General features: G+C 46.9%; 1 protein-coding gene across 1 annotated transcript; it reads left to right on the forward strand.

Annotated features, from left to right (window-relative positions):
- The first annotated feature begins 10,937 nt into the window (after nucleotides 1–10,937).
- LOC119380352 (uncharacterized) lies at nucleotides 10,938–11,544 on the forward strand. Its single transcript, XM_037648981.1, has 2 exons — nucleotides 10,938–11,393; nucleotides 11,455–11,544. Exons 1-2 carry the CDS (start codon nucleotides 10,938–10,940, stop codon nucleotides 11,542–11,544), a joined length of 546 nt encoding a protein of 181 aa, XP_037504909.1.
- The last annotated feature ends 1,385 nt before the right edge of the window (nucleotides 11,545–12,929 follow it).

A 12,929-nucleotide genomic window follows, 5' to 3' on the forward strand; every position in this document is an offset into this window, starting at 1 on the left:
GGGTTTTTCTTTCTCACAAAATTTGCTTGCAATGCGGGCGTCGTTTACCCCAAATCAAACATGTTTTTTGTTGTTGTTTTTTTTTGTAGTATGATGTGTAAAAATACCTCTGGATTGTTGATTCATGATACGATTATATTCTTTTTTATGTATATATTGAACTTCCGGATGACGTTCTCAGTTAGCTGGACGCTATTTTCTGTTTGAATTGACGTGTCTACTTACTTGCACAGTTCTTGCTATATGCAAAACTTTTTTTCAATTACTTAGCACTTACTTAACAACCGGAGTCCACATTCACGTGGGCTTACACTTTTGCTTCCGCTGTGGGCTAGGCCCTTTGGCGTACATTTCAGCCCCATTGCTGGCAGACAACGACTAAAGGAAAATCCTTTTGCCGGCAAAAGCTGGTTAGGGTGGTCGCATGTACGTTTGCTTCGAGTGGCAGAAGCTTCACCCTGAACTATGTTTTGCTACTGCAATTAGGAAAAACAATATACTGCAAAGCAGGGGCGTAGCCAGGGGGGGGGGGTGGCTTACGGGGATTCAGCAACCTCCCCTCCCCCCGAAATTTTTTCGTACTGTCATCTATCGCCGACCAAAACAGCTACCTGCGCCAGAAATCATGCTGGATTTTTTCTAGAATCCCTTTTCGCAATCGAAAAGACACTTCGGTGCGATCATTGCTGACCCCTGGCAGCCCTGTATCTGGCTGTGCAGCGCATCATACCGTCAGAAGTGCCCTTCAAACAGAGGCGTAGTGCCAAGGATTGCCATTTTGCGACGCAGCGACACGCTGATTACGGGGCTCCGCTCTCTCACGTTGTGTCGAGCTACCGCGAAGGGGTAACTATTGTTGACTAGCCGGACGCTCTGGATTAAGCTATAGGAACGCTGTTGTCAATACACCGTTGCGGCAGGGACATCTTGAACACGAAACGATTATATATTGCTTGCAGAGCGCCCAAATGGGGGGTGGTTATCTCTGACGGCTAACCGCCGACATTTCGTCCTCTTGCACCTGTAGAGGCAGCGGGGAGTCGTTTTGGACAAAGACAACTGTCTTTTTATCCAAAACGAAGTTGCTATAATGTCTTTAGTGTCGCCGGTGAGTTGACATTAGAGAAATCATCCATTGGAACACACCCTAATTTTGTTTCCCTGTCCGAGAGGCGAGTCCACATCTATGAGGCTGCTAAGGAGACTGCAATGTACTGGCCATCCGGCTTTGCCAAAATTGCTTCCTTTTAACGATTACTGAGCCTCGACCAGTGGTCTGTAGGCGAAAGCATGAGGACTGTCTTCTGTTATATATGCATCATCTGGCTAGAATAGTTCCATTTCTACTGCGCTGTTATTTCGAGCTCAGTTAGCTCGGTCGTTTTGCAATACTCTACCACTAATAATTTTTGCAGTTCGACGTGAACAAAACAACGATTTCATTATTAGGCATTTCGTAGTGGAGGGCTCCAGAAATTTCTACCGCTTGTGTTCCTTAACGTGCACTTAAATCAGAGGCGGCTCGTCCACTTACACAGGCCTCAAGCATTTCGCCTCCATAAAAATGCGACCGCCGCAGGCCGGGATCGGATCCACGTCGTTCGCCTCAGCATTCGAGCACACTGTACCACCGCGGCGGCTTGCGCTTTGCAAATTTTGTTAGTTTTGTATTTTTTTGAGTCTTTTATAAATGCGAGTATAAGGAGGTCAACAAACATCAATATTTAATGTGCATTCCACAGACCGACAGGTCTGTGAGGTGCGTGTTTTCGTGACTAAGTTTTTGGGATAAGTGGTGTTGAAAGATCTTGTGTAAAAAGTTAATATCTCAGCAAACGTGTGAATGGATGTCTGTACAACTCTGGAAATTAAGAGTTATATCAGGGGCTCATTCACAAAACATCGCGTCGTCTAAGTACCATCAGGTAGCATCCTATATAGTCCAAAGGAAATTTTACATTTCGCTCATTGTTCTAGTCACTGGTTTGCGGTCAAGGAAACATGTCATAATTTCGCTCACCTGGAGTTCTTCTTAGCATTACATGCCCCATGCATTATGAAGTTCTCTAATCCGTGTGAATGCTTACTTAGTTTTCTTGCAAATAAATCTTATTAGTAACACTTTCTAATAAGAAAGTGCAACAGTAAATTACGTAGTTTTCTACTGCAGTACGCACTACCAGAAGGCAAACTTGATCACTTTGTCTGTGATACAGCTCATACATGCATGTAAGTCTGTGAACGTAATGCTACTCTTCATTTGTTTCTGCAATAGTAAGCGGGCATATTTCGCGGGCGAGCTTATTCCAACAATGAGAAGTATAGCGCATACGCAACATGCGCACACACGATGTGAAATTTATTGTATCACCGTTTTCAACAAATTTTAATAAATTAGCTTGACATGAAACTAAGGAAATTATGAACTTTGGAGTCGATTTTACTCGGCCCATTATGTAGATGGAGCTCCAAGCAAGCGAGGAACAATAGGAACATACAAATGCACAGTAAAATATAATCAGGTTTAAATTTCCTGCATTAATTTATATTGTATTTTATATCGACAGTAATAAATTTATGTTTTCTAAATACTTTCCTGACGTTACTTAAGGGCACTGGGTAAGCCGGCCCTATACGTCCTATGCATCTTTGACCATGTTGAGGAACCGTTTTCTCGGTATCTAAAAGGGGTATCCACATAATACATATATCATTTTCTTTCAAATCGCGCGCTCTTTTAACTGCATTACATTTATTATAATCAAACGAATGTTACCATTTTAGTGAATTTTTTACTAGTAGGACCTAAATTTTGAGTTAATTTGCATCTTTCAAAATTTGTAACACAAGAACTGTCAAGTGCATAATTTCAATTCTGGTACAGTAATTGTATGCACTTATGCCGAATACTAGGCAAAATAATCAAGTGGTTATCTTTGAATATATAGGAGCTAATGGCACCTAAGTAATACACAACATTGTTTTGAAGATAATGCAGTTTAAAGTAAGAAAACAGCTGAAAAGCGAACATTTTTTGCTACAAACACCGTTCAACTACTTTGTTTAGTTAGTAGCTACGAGTTTGGTAATCATTGCCAAATCATTTTTTTTTACTTTCGTCAGAGACGGGCAAGAGAGAGACAAAAAAAATTTTAAAAAGTTTAAATCATCTTACATAGGCGTCTAAGACACAAACGCGGCTAGGTATGACAGAAGTGATTATATATCGCTATAACAGAAGCACGTTTTCAGTAGGCGCAAATTACATTCAGTACTATTTTGAGCATTATAACTTCTGATAGCATGTTTCGAAATCAAGTATTGATGATGTTGACTCAACTCTTCCAACATAGTTGCAAAGGAAGAGGCACAACTGACGAAAGGCAACTTTCTTTTTATTAAGATTATTTGTAGCATCAGTGTCTACTACCTGTTGCGGCACGAATAATCCAGTCAGTGTCAGCAACACCCTATTGAACCCAGAACGCATTGTCACATTCGCGTTGCCCAAGATAATGTATGCCTTAATAAAGAGTGTCGGTGCATGGAAAACATGTTCTGTCGCATTCAGGATTTTCACCCCGATGCCAGCCGATAGCTTGTGAAGCTGGCACGCTTTCTTTCCTCACCCTTCGTCCATGTGTCCCTCAGTGTGGCTTGGTTAGCCGCTGACAAGACAAAAGAAGAAAATGACACGTTACTCTTGCGCTTGTCCCAACACAGAACGTAAAGAATGATAACAAAACAAACGCGCTATACATTATTGACCACACGGCCGCGCTCTGCAGGCTCGTAGTGCTCGGCAGGGTGTGCCTCCGCGTGGAATCCTCAGCTAGGCCCTGTCGCTTCTCGAGGGAAGTCCGGACACGTTTCCCAGATCTAAATCGCTGGCCGAGTCTGGACTTGCCTTGCGCCTCGACGGCTCGCACCATTACCATCAATCTGCACTGGCTAAGATTAGATGCCATGCAGGGCGCAGGAAGCCGAGGTCAGCAACCAGAAGCTGGTTGGCGGAAAAGCCGCACGTCATACTCGTAATGGCCGCGGCCGCTCGACCCAGGTGAATCGCCGTAGCGGATAGCGCTGCGCAAGGTGCACTTAGTTCTATCATCCTCCAGACGGCCGCCCATACCAACTTTCAAGTTCCTCATCCGTCGGTCTCCCCAACCTACCTCCTTCTTTTCAGTTCTGCATATTTCGTTTCGTCCTGCATACGACGAGAATTGAGCAATATAAATTAATAAAAGCCCCTTACAATGTCAAACGTTGCACCTTCGCTCAGTGTCCGTAAACGAGTTGCTAAATTCAGAGAGCTTTTCATTACACTAAAAACTTTTCTTCGCTTAACCTATCTTCGTTAATAACGTTAGCTGTCAAAATTGACCGGCATCGAAATGTTTCTACGAACCGCCGGAGTATACTTGCGAACCCCTACTCTGTTTTGTCTTCGGCTGAAGTCACTTGATAAATGCTCGCAGGTTCAGCAATCTGTTTTCGTTGGCACCGTAAGTCCGTATTCTTCTAATGGTTACGAATGGGTAAAGAATGGCTAGCGTGACAGCGATTAGTCGAAGCAGCTTTAATGGTTCCCTGCTACACCATCACCGACGCAACACTTTATCCTCAGCTTTCAGTCGACGTAAATGTCTCTGCGATTTCCTTTGCTTCCCGTCGACGCGTGCGCGTCACGCCAGGCATACTAAAACTTGCGGAGCCGCCAATTTCTTTTTTACCGTCGGCGAGCGTGTGAACCGTTATCCTACCAATAATACAGTGGGCCTTCACTCGCGGATGTGCGCATTTAAGCTCAAGCTTTTTAGGCAAAAAGCAGGGAGGTTAACCAGAAAAGCTCCCGGTTGGCTACCCTCCCTTGAAAACTAGATTGAGACAGTCTATAGACTTTCTAAATCTATTTTTGTAAGGGCTACACTGGGCGATTGGGGAAGGGGAATAGAAAGATGACAGAAAGAGAGGAGGGAAGAGGAAGGGTTATGGCGAAAATTTAGAAGCTCTGAATTACAAGAGCAGGAGTGCCGCTGTGGCAGCTTGTGTCCAGGATCGTCATCTCGAAAGTCCTTTGACGTCTCGCAGATACTGCGATACGCGGCTTGCTAAAGTATTGGCCATGAAAGATCATTTCGGAAATTGTACGAAGTTTTGCGGCGCACTGAGTTTGCAATATATATGTTGATCGTGTTCGTATGACATGGTGCACTTTTCATCAAAGTGTCTTTATGTGGTACTTACTCTGGTGCCGATGAAATATTGAAGAGCAAAAATACTTTTCTAAATCTCGGATAGTGCAATCAGAAGAATCTGATAAAGTACTCGGTTCACATCCCTCCGAAACCTTTCTGCACCTAACGTGGTGTTGCACTGCCTCCGTGATCGGCCAGCTTTGACCAAGCGACGATTTCATGTGATAACGGCATCGTGTGACGCCGACGCCACGTTGTGGCTCACGGTGGCGGCACAAATTTTGGTGATCTGTGACGCCGCGATGACGTCACATGGTGTCACATTCACGTGGTGGTGATTTCTTGCATCACTCGTGTTGACTCCGACGCCGCGAGATGACAATGGTCAATTTTCGCGTTTGATGAAGCATCTAAGGCTTTCGCCTTAAAGAAAAGAAAAGAAAAGAAAGAAAGTAGTCCACTGCGTTCCCCTCTGTTTATTCGCGCATTGACGAATCTCAGAGTTCAGTCTTTCTTCATGTTAACGTGTGAAGCAGCGCACGGAGACAAGGCACAAAAGGAACGAAACGACAGAGCTGTCTTTCAGTCTTTCTGACAGTGCCTTGGAAAACTGAGGCCCATTTTTTGTACACGAAAGTGTTTTATGCCGGGGTCCACCAAGTACATCCGTCACGGATATGACGTTGATAAATTGGACGCCAACGGGTGAGAAAGAAAAAAAATCCCTCGCTGGGAATCGAACCCACAACCTTGCGGCCACGACGGCAAGCGCCCGACGCCCTACCGACTAAGGCAACTCGGCAGTGCAGGACACGGCGCGAACGCGTCTTATGTCTTTCAGACGTTCTCTTTCGCATGGTGCTCTCTGTTGGCGATGTAGGTAGGCGGGGCGGAGCTTAGGCGGAGCGGGGCGGTGCCGCCGTCTGTGAGAGCTGAAAAGACGTAATGGTTCACGATCGACATTTACTAGTGCTTACTCCGAGATTGCGCGCGATGTCGGAGGTCAGGGTTAAAACGTCTCGGTGTGCGTCGGCGCGCTGGCATCGCCGAGGCACCCTTGACGCGCAGTTCGTTCTTTGCCTTTCGCTTCGTGTTAGCGTGCGTCGGCTCATCGGAGTAGTTCAGCTTCCACATGCACCAACGGGATTACTCCGCAGCCGACTGCTGCGATTGCGAGAGCACCGACTAACAAAACTGCTGCAATACGTGTTGCATAAAGGACGCGATTTCGCCGGGCGAATGTCGTGCCTTGGCGGAGCGAGACCAGCGCCTGCAAGACAGAGGCCAGCGGGACGCACGCGTTTGCGGCTCAGGCTACGAACCTCTACCCGTGTTGCTGAATCGCAGTGCGTGGTAGTGTATGCATGAGCGCAGGCGTCAGTCACTCATTGCTAGAAAGAGCACCCCGTGCCGTTTTTAATTGACGACACTTTGAAGAAGTGCATAACGGGTACCACTGTTGATTATGAGATTGTTGATATCATCCTTACGCGGGATTCACGATTCACTGTGTCCAAATATATGTTCACAACGTCAGCTACCACAACGGTTTAATCATGATCATGGGCGTTAGTCGTCGCGATAGAGACATGCCGTCAACATGGGTGCATCCACGTCAAACGGTGCTATAGCGGCCAAACACGAATAGACATTGTACAAGCTCTCATATATCACTACACAATAAGCACTACTTCTGCGAAGACACGTTTCACTTTCGTGTTATACCGATTCCTATGACGGAGGGATCAGCCATGTTTTTTTTTTTTCAGGTGTCTCAATGACGACGACGGTGACAACGATTTTCCTGCAACATGGATAGTACCTAAAATGAGAGACTGGCCAGAAATTGAGCTTCTGAACATTTACTTACTATCTTGAAGTACTACGTAATTGTAAAAACGTCTTTCAATCCTTCTTTATTATGATGCCATTATCCGCAGTTATAAGTTTGATGCCCTGAAGAAAGTTCGAGAAATTTGTTTATGGTGGTTACTCCTGTTTGGTCGGCAGCACGTCTTGACAAATATTTCAAGACGCAGTCCTTGAGATGCTTCCTGTAGCGGTATGACATATGGCTAACTAAATTTAAATCTGCTTCCGCCAAAGCCGACGGTGTTAATAAAAAAGGGAAAGTTGTCGCTTCCCATGTGATCTGGCGGCATTACACTTCAATGATGTCACCGGAAGGAATTCTTAAAACAGCCCGGTCGCACTTATCACGCCGCAGTGTTTTATTTGCAGATTGTGTGATTGCTATTGGATACGCATTTACCATAGGGCTAAGCAGCGATATGTAAATATTCACTATATTAATCACGCAAAGAAATCACTATGTCGCTGCCGACCTTATCAGCGCGTAGCGGCGCTCACTAGAAGCATTTCTGGCGGAAGTGACGTCACCATGCACTCGCCCCCTAACTGGTCAAGAACAAAGTTGCAGATAATCACTTTACTGCCGCAAAAATCTTGCTTGAGATTTCGTTGTAGTTATGTTTGCTGCAGTTTTTTAGATTAACGCAAAGAGGTACGGTTGCAAAAAGCAGAACCTCTACAACTGCAAACCATGCTGGGGACACCGGCTCGTTTTCCGTCTGTGGCCTTCGAGCATAGAGAAATACACGCCGAGCAGTGGCTCTATGCGATAGCTTCTCTTCACGTTTGTGTAACCTCGAGAGCGGCCTCATTTATGCGTGATGTACACTCGTGCACGTTTTTCAAGCGGTGAATGTTGGTCACCTCGGCGCATTGTTGCCTTGTCACAATTTTCATTGGGGCACGGCTCCATGTTATTTGCGACTACGGTAACGGAATGACCGGTACACTAGACCGAACAGGCAACCATATGGGATGCAAACTTCCGCTACGTAAGCGCTTCGAGCTGCGTCACTGGCAGCGCTACATGACGTCAGTGGGTGAGAAAAGTTGGGACATGTCACCCCGCGAAATTGTTCAAGGGAGGAATTTTTTTCTTGTATATTGATATTTTTTTCTTAGCTAAATAACTTCAGAATGCGTGCCCCTATCGGTGCCGTTTTTGCTCTATTTATCTTCCGGAAATAAAAAATGCGGGGTTGAAAAGTGTTAGAGGCACCTTTGAATCATTTCCACTTGTAGACGCAAGGGGCCTGAAAATGTAAAGCCACCGTCAATACGTCGAGTTTATTGATCATTCCCACCAGCCTAGTTCACTTCGACCCCTCTTTCGAGGCACAATGTCAACCTGCAATGAATGGTGTGCGTTAAAATTAGTCACAGTACACTGTCAATAACCATACGGGCCGTTTAAGAACGCGAGATATCTAGAAGGATCTAGGTTCTTGTTATAATATCCCTACTCGATGTTCTGAATAATACGACTACCCGTTCATGTTTCTTTCGGGTCCATCTTTTCTAGAGGTAAATATGCCTTTTAAAAAACGTAATTTAGACCAAAAGCACCACTTCTTTCAAATACGGCATGTTTTTTTGACCACAAAGTTGTTGGATCGCGTTGAGCAGGCGTTTCGCGTTGTGTTAGACATTTAGCTCTATTTGTTGACCCCCTCGGAGCATCTCGCTACTTCTTCAGTGCTACAGCCTCTGCAAGAGCTATAGCGAGTAATGTGCATCAACGAATCCGCACCAAATATAAGAACTAGTAAGCTCGCTCCTTTGTCGATGACGCAGTGGCGGAACAGTATGCTCTATCTCTACTCACGCTACTCCTTGTGCCTACAACCTTCCAGGCCGACGACTTAGAGGGGTGCGCAGCTCAAGGATTGAGCGTGCCCCGCCTTGTGTCTCCGTACTTGCGCTCCAAAGGCCAGTGGTGCCGCAGCCACCCAGATCAAGAAACTCATTTTTCTGATGATGCAGTCAGGAAATGAACAGCCTCGGCAAGGCGCGCGCGTCTCGATCGGTGCGTGCGACCGGAGGAACAGACGGGCTGCATACTTCGCTTCATGGCGTGAATATTTGAAGGCGATCTTTCTGTTCGTCCCGTGACGCTGAGAATCGATGCAAGCCCCAAGGGAAACCTGGTGCAGCGTCTCACAGCAAAGGAGCGACCGCCGCCTTGGCGACATGCATCCAAGCGAGCCTTGACGAACGTCGGTTACGCGACGAGACAAGAAATTAATTCCCTCCCCCCCCCCCCCCCCCCCCCCCCCCCATCGCCGCGCAGATTCGTGACATACACTATAGTCGGATAGTCGGGTACAACTTTAGAAAAAAGGAGAGGCCCCGCCCATATGACCGAAGCGCGGCAGCCGATTGCCTCCGCGGCAAAGAAATAGTCCCGCTTTAAAAAAATTGTGGTTCTAAAGCGCGTAATTCCCGGTACGTATAATACTTTCGTACCTTGATGACTGGTTTGATAGAGCTGTCGTGATGGGAATGCAACAGCACATGCCGGATCGCGAGAGAAAAATAACCCCGTGCCTTCTACAACGCTGCGCGTCGTCTGCTCTCTAAATTCGTTGCAAGGGACAAAAGTAGAAAGGGCAGCGCTGCATGGTTTTTGCGCTCGTTTACATGTACACGGATAATTTACTACTCGTTTCCCGAGCCTAAAATTAATCAGTTGCTGTTTAACAAATACTTAAAGGCACAATGCACTTATCGAAACCATTACAAACCTGGGGCGAGAAGACGACCGAGGCAGGAAAGGTAAAAGAAAGCTCCGTTCATCGTTTTAAATAAATACATGGATGCTTGTCTCCTGGTTTTAAATAGCAAAATATTTCTGCTTTTTTTTAGTTTTATGCTTTCACAAACTTATTTTCAAGAATGTGATGCATCTTATTTTCTTTTTCTTTCACGTTTTTTTTTTCTTTTTGCAAACCTGCGATCTCACGAGATTTCGCACGGCGTTCAGCGCGAGTTTTCCGCCTGGAGCCCAGCGAGGTGACATCGGAAAGCGATTCTTTGTTGCCGAACGAGCCTTGTGTTGCCTCGATGTCCACACCACCAAGGAGCGTCGGCAAGAACAAGAGCGGCCACATCCTCAACAGCGATTCACGGAACATGATCTTCCACTGCTACACGTACTGGCGCAACAGGGAGCCCGAACGCAGCGTGGAGGACACGAGCAAGTTTGTCGCCGAGATGCTCGGTGTCAGCGAAAGCACAGTCTTCAAGGTGAGGAGAGAGGCCAAGGCTTCGTCTTCTTCGGGCGGCAATCTCTCGACGCCCTCGCGAAAGCGCCCACGAAATGCGGAGAAGAGAAGACGCAGCACGAAATATGACAGCTTCACGTTGTGCGCGCTGAGGTCATGTGTGCACGATTTCTTTCGCCGCAACGAGATACCGACGGTCGAGAAGATAACCAACGAGTTCTCGAACCGTATGGATCTCCCGTCACTGAAGCGCTGTACTGTGCGGCGCCTGCTTGCCGAGATCGGCTTCAAGTACGAGAAGAGGTGCCGCAACTCGCTGCTTATCGACCGCGACGACATCGTCGAGTGGCGGAATCGCTACCTTCGTGACGTGGAGCGCTACCGGGCGGAAGGCCGAAAGATCTTCTTCCTGGACGAGACATGGGTGACGGCGGGACACACTCAGTTGATCGTATGAACAGACACCGTGGTGCAGAAGCGCGGACGCCTGTACGCTCGCGCAAATGGCCTTTCAGCGGGTCTGAAACAACCCTCCGGGAAAGGCCAGCGCCTGATCGTCACGCACATCGGCAGTGAAGATGGGTTCGTAGACGGCTGCTTGGATGTATTCCGAGGGCGAAAAACAGGCGATTACCACGAAGAAATGGACGGCAATCGCTTCGAGGGATGGTTCGGCGACGTGCTGCAGAAGTTGCCAGCTGGTAGTGTCATTGTTTTGGACAATGCACCTTACCACTCCCGGCGAGAAGAGAAATTGCCGACGACGTCCTGGAAGAAGGAAAACATACAAGAGTGGCTGAATAGCAAGGACATCGCCTACAGCGCGACGTTAGTGAAGAGGCAGCTGCTTGAGTTGGTGGCATCTGTGAAGCCACGCTTTCTCAGCTACATCATAGACAACGCAGCTGCAAGGGCCGGTTGCGTTGTGCTCAGGCTCCCGCCGTACCACTGCGAATTCAATCCCATTGAGCTCGTGTGGGCAAAGGTGAAAAATGGTATCGCTGCGGACAGCCGAGACTTTAAGCTGTGCACTGTTGAAGACATCCTGAGGGAAAAAAATCAAGAACGTAACGGCGGAAGACTGGAGGAAGAACATCCGGCATGTGATGGAACTGGAGGCTAAGTTCCGAGTTGACACCTCTGGAAGTGACCATGTCCAGCCCATCGTCATCCAACTGGAGGAAGATGACACTGAAGAAAGCGACTCTGACTGCGAGCTGTCCGGCATTGAGCCCCTCGAGGAAGCTTAACGGCTACCTATTAATTAAATAACAGCCCTTATCAGGGCTACCTAAATGTTGCCGGTGGGGATGTTGTGTTCAGTCATCCACCCCGTGACCCCTCAAATAAGTAGGCAGTTCATTTGATGGCGTATTCCTTTTAATGGAAGTTCAATTCTGAAAGAGCAACGTCCTGCACACATTTTGCTCAATTTAACTACTGGCATGGAAACATGTTGAAATGCTGGCAAATCGAAATGCAAACATAATTATTAACCCTGAAAAACCATGTGGCGCCCAAGATCCTCATCCAGGCAGCCACTGTCCTGCTTGACAGGCCCTTTGATGAGATAGCTGCAGTCAACGCGAAATTGACAACCACTCTTAACAGCTTGCACGCCACAGCACATTAATGTGGTTTCATTGTTTGGGTATCTAGCTCATGCAAGTAAGGAACAATTATAAAACATCATTACATTAGTGAAGCCCAAACTGCTCATTCGTGCAGCCATTGCCATGTTGTGGCGCCCTATGGTGAAGTAGCAGCAGCCGAGGCGAAGTTGACTGCCAATGTTGGCAGGGCGTATGTTGAAACGAAAACAGAAGTGGCTACGTTGGAACCACCGAGAAGCTTTACATGCCCCTAAAGGCCAATCAATGCAGCCAAGCAATAACAGGGACACACCGTCGGCCCAGTTTACTCCATAGCACAGTCACTGTTAATTTCACTAAGCCACTTCAAAAAATAATATCAAAGCAAGCCCAGTGCCGTGCCCGTTGCCCATTTCCAGGTAGTTGTGCCACCCTTAGTGTTCTTTATAGCCTGTTCAGATGAATAATGCCAATGCAAGCACTGCGAGAGGCAATTGTAAGTTTCAGGTCTGCCGAGGCAGTCATGTTGGAGCCATCGACAAGCTTTACATGCCCCTAAAGGCCAATAAATGCAGCCAAGCAATAACAGGAACACACCGTCCGCTCAGTTTACTCTACAGCACAGTCACTGTTAATTTCACTAAGCCACTTCAAAAAATAATATCAAAGCAAGCCCAGTGCCGTGCCCGTTGCCCATTTCCAGGTAGTTGTGCCACCCTTAGTGTTCTTTATAGCCTGTTCAGATGAATAATGCCAATGCAAGCACTGCGAGAGGCAATTGTAAGCTTCAGGTCTGCCGAGGCAGTAATGTTGGAGCCATTGACAAGCTTTACATGCCCCTAAAGGCCAATAAATGCAGCCAAGCAATAACAGGAACACACCGTCCGCTCAGTTTACTCTACAGCACAGTCACTGTTAATTTCATTAAGCCACTTTAACACATAATAGCAATGCAAGCCCAGTGGAGTGCTCCTGTTGCCCGTTTCCAGGTAGTTGTACCGCTCCTATTGTTGTTGACAGCCTGTTGAGATGAATAATGCCAA

This window comes from Rhipicephalus sanguineus, chromosome 1, assembly GCF_013339695.2.
Source record: "Rhipicephalus sanguineus isolate Rsan-2018 chromosome 1, BIME_Rsan_1.4, whole genome shotgun sequence".
Lineage (NCBI taxonomy): Eukaryota > Metazoa > Arthropoda > Arachnida > Ixodida > Ixodidae > Rhipicephalus > Rhipicephalus sanguineus.

Excerpts from the sequence above, each read along its gene's own strand:
- LOC119380352 (XM_037648981.1), top strand. The coding sequence starts at position 10,938 with ATGGACGGCAATCGCTTCGAGGGATGGTTCGGCGACGTGCTGCAGAAG. Across the intron at positions 11,394-11,454 it reads GACTGGAGGAAGAACATCCG|CCCATCGTCATCCAACTGGA; the intron begins GCATGTGATGGA and ends GACCATGTCCAG.